General features: G+C 54.5%; 1 protein-coding gene across 1 annotated transcript; it reads right to left on the bottom strand.

Moving 5' to 3' along the window:
• Positions 1–2,248: 2,248 nt before the first annotated feature.
• LOC138718540 (forkhead box protein J1-like) lies at positions 2,249–4,716 on the bottom strand. The gene is made up of 2 exons (XM_069853045.1): positions 4,213–4,716; positions 2,249–3,028 (listed from the first exon to the last, which is right to left on the bottom strand). The coding sequence occupies exons 1-2, from the start codon at positions 4,714–4,716 to the stop codon at positions 2,249–2,251; spliced, it is 1,284 nt and encodes a 427-aa protein (XP_069709146.1).
• Positions 4,717–5,881: the final 1,165 nt, after the last annotated feature.

Below are 5,881 nucleotides of genomic sequence, written 5' to 3'. Positions count from 1 at the left end.
TATTGACTGGCATAAAAGACAGCTCTGGAGCAGCTGAATTAGGGGGGAACAGAAGACCGAGACAGAAGAAGAACCCCCCACCCTGGGATCACCTCCATCAAAGACCAAAACAGCAGAACGCCTTGTGAACCTTGTCTCCCAGAGACGCCGGACATCTGGGGACCCGTGGTGGTAGCCATGAACCCCTTTTCCTTCCCTCTTCTCCCCATCTCTTTCCTTGTTCTCTGTCTCTTTCTATCGTACGTCGCTTTACGGGCATAAGTAATAAAGTGCCAGGTTAGATTGAAATTTGACTCCCTTGACTCTTTGAATTATTTGCGCTCTGAAACCATAAATGAAACGAACCATCACGCGTCCACGAGTGGACCGTGACAGTTGCCTGGAAAGCTGTTACTGTTAACGCTGTTAATCCCTACGAATCATTTATTACATTTATTGTTGTAATGAGTAAAACTTGATTTCACAGAGTATTGGAGAGTTTGGGCTTTTATGCTGATCGCACTTTGTGCTGCGCACCCTGTGTTAAAACACCTCGGAGCTTCCCAAACCTGCTGCCTCTTGACCCACTGCCCCCACCGCGCCTGCCCCAGCAGCTGAGCGTGTGCCGATTTTCTGCACAGCCCTGGCAGCGCCCGACTGCTTCTCAGCTTAGTTGATTTTGCAAGGATTTGGTTGTTTCTGCAGCTTCTGTGCAGCTCTGCTCACACTCCTGTGCCCACCAGGTCTCCAAAGCCACTTGTGTTTCTCAGGGCATGTGGAGGGATAGAGAAGAGGAGGCTGAGGGGAGACCTTGTTGCTCTCTACAACTAATTTTTCACAGAAAGGGTCATTGGGCACTGGCAGAGTCTGCCTAGTGAGGGGATTGAGTCATGTAAATGGCAGGTGGATGAGGTGCTGAGGGGCACGGTTTAGTGGTTGATAGGAATGATTGGACTAGATGAGCCTGGAGGTCTTTCCATACCTAGTGATTCTGTGAATACGCAGGTAGGAACATGGCATGAGCAGAAGGACAGTGTCGAGTGCTTACACCATGTCACCCCCAGGAGCTCCGCGCAGGGACAGGGAAGGATGCTCCAGGGGCTGGGAGCAGCTCCCAGGCCTCGGGACAGAGCCACCCTTGTGCCACAGAGAGCGTGTAGCCGTTGTCACGCAGCTGGCTGTTTGTGCATCAGTTTTCCCGTGAGGAATCACTGTGCTGCTGCGGAGCGGCGTGAGGGCATCTGTGTATCCGGGCCGGGTGTACAGGCAGGGCTGGGCTGGTGAGATGTCCCCCCACCTCCAGGAGAGAGGGTCTGACAGGGTCAGGAGGGGCTGGAGGAGAACAAGGAGGCAAAAGGCTTGTTCTTATTTATTCTTTTTAATTGTAAATAACATCCCATTAAAAGGTGAAATCACACACAAATCTCTGCAGCCCTTTGGCACCGTATGGAGGCCCCAACAGAGGGAAATATAATGAGAACAGCAAATAAAGAGAGGCCTTATCAGTACAGACAAATACATCCACACCACACTCCAGAGCCTGTAGCCCTGTGCCCACCGGACACTATCCCCACCAATGTGGTGGCATCCCAGGGGACTTCAGGCGGTGGCACCTGGACAAAGCAACAGCCCAAGGCCCTGCTCTGCCCCTTGCGTGACCTGAAGATATTCAATTCTCAGCTTGCCTCGTGCTTTACTCGGGAAGAAATGCAGAACTTTTCCAGGGAAGTTGTGGCTGCATCATCCCTGGAGGTGCTCAAGACCAGGTTGGACAGGGCCCTGGGCAGCCTGATCTTGTGGGAGGTGTCCCTGCCCATGGCAGGGGAGTTGGAACTAGATGATCTCTAAGGTCCCTTTAACCCAAAGTATTCTACGATTCTGTGGTTCTATGATTCTATGATTCTCCCACCTCCACACTCCCACCCCCTCCCCAAATTTGAGTACAAATTGCAACAAGGATAATGGGATTTTTTAAAGGCTTCTTTATTAATTCATAAGCTACAACCTCTCTCAATAAATATTGCGGCTAACATTAAAGGTCCTAAATGCTGTTGTTACTAAACAGAAATTCTCTACAATCTTTGACTTCTCAACAAGTCTAAGGCAAACCACTGACACTACAGCTTCTGCTCACTCCTACCTGATGCCTACTCTATCTCTAATAACCTACAGCGAAGGAGAGGTGAAGAATCCAGTTCTTGGAAGTCCCAGTAGCGTGGGAGGAGCATCCTGCTAAAGCACACGTGGGCTTTGATCGGTGACTGGCCTCTTACAAGAGGGAATCCAGATTGATCCAGTTGCTGACATCCGCTATTACAGAGGCATCGTTGACTTCAAACAACTGCTCCGCATTGGCAGAATTTGAGAGATCGCTTGTCCCTTCATCACAGAGATGCTGCAGGAAAGAAGTGGCCACGAAGCTTTCGTCCAGGCTCAGGCTGTTCTGGGAGGACTCAGTGAGGACCTGCTCCGGCCCCTGGGGACATTCAAAGTGGTGCCCTTGTGCCATCAACTCCAGGTTGAGCGTTTTGAGGCTGACTGGAGATAAGAGCTCCAGATCCCCAAAAGTGGAGACCTCTCTGTTCAGGCTGGGGTCAGAGTCCCCTTTCAGGGATCCCAGCTGGGTCTGCTCCTCCTGGCTCAGCAAGGCGGAATTGGAAAGCCGACACGCTTTGGCTGTTTGCTTGGGCAAGGGCTGCTTGCGCTTGAGCCCTCTTTTGCCATCCACTGGATTCCAGTTCTGGTTGCCAAGACCTTCTTCAAACTCTTTCAGCAGCAGCTGTGACTCCAGGTTGACAGAGAGGACTTTATTGGAGGCACAAGCTGAAGCAGCCAGGGAGGCACCACGCTGTGCTTCTTGCTGGGCTTTCGCAGTGGAGGCTGGGTGGATCTGCACTGGGCGCATCCTCTGCTTTTTGAAGGCACCGCTCTTGAGCTGCTCAACGTATTGCGGGTCAAGCTTCCAAAAGCCACCTCTCCCTGGCTTGTCCTTCTCTCGAGGCACCTTGATGAAGCGCTTGTTTGAGGAGAGGTTGTGCCGGATGGAGTTCTGGGAAAAAAGAGAAAAAAAACAAGGTGGAACAATCATCGGCTGGTGCCGCAACTATCTGCGTGGGGAGGCTGGTGGAGAAGCATCTTTGCAGCCAGGAGGAAGAGGAGGGTCTTTACATCCATGTGGCCCCATTACCAGTGGCAACATGTGGCATCACCATGGTGGACAGCACCATCAGGGCCCTCCTCGCATCCCCAGCTTGACCCACACCTCCTGTTAGTGTTGCGGGGAAAGCGGTTTGCTAAAATACAGGCACATGTCTGCCTGCTGCCAGGCTGACACAAACCGGACGGGCAAAACTGGAGAGGCACGGGGGCTGTCCCACCCCAGCCCTGTGTGTCCCCAGAGGTGCCTTCTGGCCCAGAGGAGCTCCGGGTAAAATCACTGCATCCTCATCAGCCACTGCTTAAAGGAGGTGGGGGGAAGACTATGGGGAAGAGAAAGAAAGAAAAAGAGGATTTTCTGCTTTTCCAGCCATATTTCCTGGTGGGTTAATATATTAATCCTTCCTCCCTGCAACAACCTTGTGTACCTCCTGCATCTCTTCCTTCTGTCAATGAACACTTTGAATTAAAAGTGTGGTGAATATCCAGCCATGAGTTTGCAAGAGAAAGTCAAGATTCTGGTACTCAGCTTCTCCCATAGAGTCCCTCCCATAAGTTTCCCAGCACGGGGAGTCTGGGGAACACCTGTGGCCCTGGAGAGGGACCAAGGGCTTCCCTACCTTTCTCTCTGGTGGGCTTCAATAGCCTCCAGACACCCACTTGCCCAGGGAGGTGGTGGACAGTTCCTGGGCGGGGGGCTAAGAAAGGTTTAGCTCAGCCCTGCCTGGGGGAGCAGTGGTGCAGGATAGCTGGCACGCTCTGGATTTGGGCTGGGAATAACTAGAGCAGAGGGAGGAGCAACCCAGGTGCCTCCTGCCCCACCACATTCTAGAAAGCCACCCGTGCTGGAGAGTGTCCTCTGAGATGGAGCAGGGCAGCGAGCTACAGGAAGCTGAAGTGGGAGACAGAGACACCTTCACTCCAGAGTCAAGAGGAGATGCAGGGACCAACAGCGCAATGGGGACCTTTCCACTCCAAAAATGACCCTGAGCTCTCTCTTACACGATGGAAGCTGTGAAAGGCCCTTCCCAGCCATAAGGGGAGATGGGGCAGGGCAAGAGTTCTCAAATGTCCTACCTGCCACACGGGATCAGCTTGACGGAAGTAGCAGAAGTTGTCGGTAATCCACTTGTAGATGTCGGAGAGGGTGACGTGGGGCTCCTTGCTGGCTTCCATCGCCATGCAGATGAGGGTGGCATAAGAATAGGGTGGTTTGATGTAGGGGTTGGTCTGGTAGTCAATACCCGCCGTCAGCTGAGGGTGCGTGGACACAACGTGGTGCTCCGTCATCCAGCTGGAGGAGGAGATGGGCATGCGTGGAGTTTGGGGCATTTCCATGCACAGTTGGTCAGTGCCCAGGGGTGAGCACGGTGCAGCAAAGCTGGGGATGTCCTGACAGCTGTGGGGGTCCGGGCTGCTGGGGCAGCAGGAGGAGTTGCCCATGCTAGCGCTGATGATGGAGAAGTCCAGCAGCCACGTCAGGTTGGGCAGGCTGTCGTCCACATCGTCCGAGTCTCTCCTGCTGCCCTCCTGCCCTCTGTCCTTCCCTGTCTCCTCGTGGCTCTGCCACCCCTCAGCCATGCCTCATCGGCAGCTCTGGCATTCACGGGGTGCGTCTGAAGCGGAGGGAGGGGATGGAGCAGATCCTGCAATGACAACAGGGAAGGGATGAGGCTCTCTGAGGAGCAGCTGCTCTCTGGCCTGTGAGCAAGGCAGGGACTGGGTGCTCCCAGTGCCGCTGAGTGAGATCCATCCCCGGGCTGCTGCGCACCAGAGCCGTGACACCTCCCCTGGATGATCTACCAGCCCGGAAGCTTGCGAAAATTCACTCAAACCCCTACATCCCAGTATCACCCAACCCTCGTGGGCCCAGCAAGTCTTGGATTCAGAAAGAAATCAATAAAACAATGACTAAAACCACCCCTTACGTAACCAACATCCAGCCCTGCCGTCCCAAACAGAGTGGGCGTTTCTCCCACACGTTGCTAAGCAGGACAAAATGTCAAGATGAAAGACCTGGACAAAACGCCTTCAGCTTCCCTCTCTTCCACGTTATTCCTGCTCCTCCCTGCTCCTGGCACCCCAACACAACGCGGTGGGGGACCGCGCAGACCCACCCCAGGCACACCCTCACGCAGAGCCAGCTGCCCGTTCAGCCCTCCGTTACTCCCAGGCTGGGGATGCAGTGTCTGCCTTCCCTGCTTTGCTACGAACCTGCGATCCCGTGTCTTTGGGCAAGGAGCGAGCCCGCCGAGGCCGGCCGGGGACGAGGAGCTCTGCATGGGCTGCGCGGGGCGGCTGGGGCTGGAGGTTCCTCCTTTCGAATGACGCTGCGCCCAACAGTCAGCGGGGGGCGGGGCCAGCAGAACCACCTGCCCCGCTCCCACAGAACAGGCTTTTCTCCCCAAAAGAAGCTTCAGGGCAGCCACACCTTGTTCCGAAGCTTGGTGCCCAGTGTCACCACCCGGCCCCTGCCAGCTCCTGTGCCCACACTAAGGGAGATCCCAGAAGCGCTCGCTGCCGTGGTCTGGATGGGGGCACAGGGGAATTCAAAGAAGGAAAAGAGCGATAACAATAACCATCCCCTGTGCAAACCCACTGCTCCTGACAGCCGGCAAACGCTCTGCAGGACGCTTCAAAACATCTGAGAAGGCACTTTCCAGGGGACTGTCTTTAAAGTGTCCAGCATACTTCCAGGAGAACTTTCTGGAAAGCTTCCTGTAGCAGGAACATCTGCCCTGAGAGG

The sequence above is a fragment of the Phaenicophaeus curvirostris genome, chromosome 3 (assembly GCF_032191515.1).
Source record: "Phaenicophaeus curvirostris isolate KB17595 chromosome 3, BPBGC_Pcur_1.0, whole genome shotgun sequence".
In the NCBI taxonomy this organism is placed as follows: Eukaryota; Metazoa; Chordata; class Aves; order Cuculiformes; family Cuculidae; genus Phaenicophaeus; species Phaenicophaeus curvirostris.
The sequence above is the reverse complement of the archived record's forward strand: the minus strand, read 5'-3'. Positions and strand labels throughout refer to the sequence as shown.

What these genes read in the sequence shown, in the direction of transcription:
- LOC138718540 (XM_069853045.1), bottom strand. Translation starts at nt 4,716, where the DNA reads ATGGCTGAGGGGTGGCAGAGCCACGAGGAGACAGGGAAGGACAGAGGG. An exon ending in AAGCTGATCCCGTGTGGCAG is followed by an intron (nt 3,029 to 4,212) that starts GTAGGACATTTG and finishes CTTTTTTCCCAG; the next exon opens with AACTCCATCCGGCACAACCT.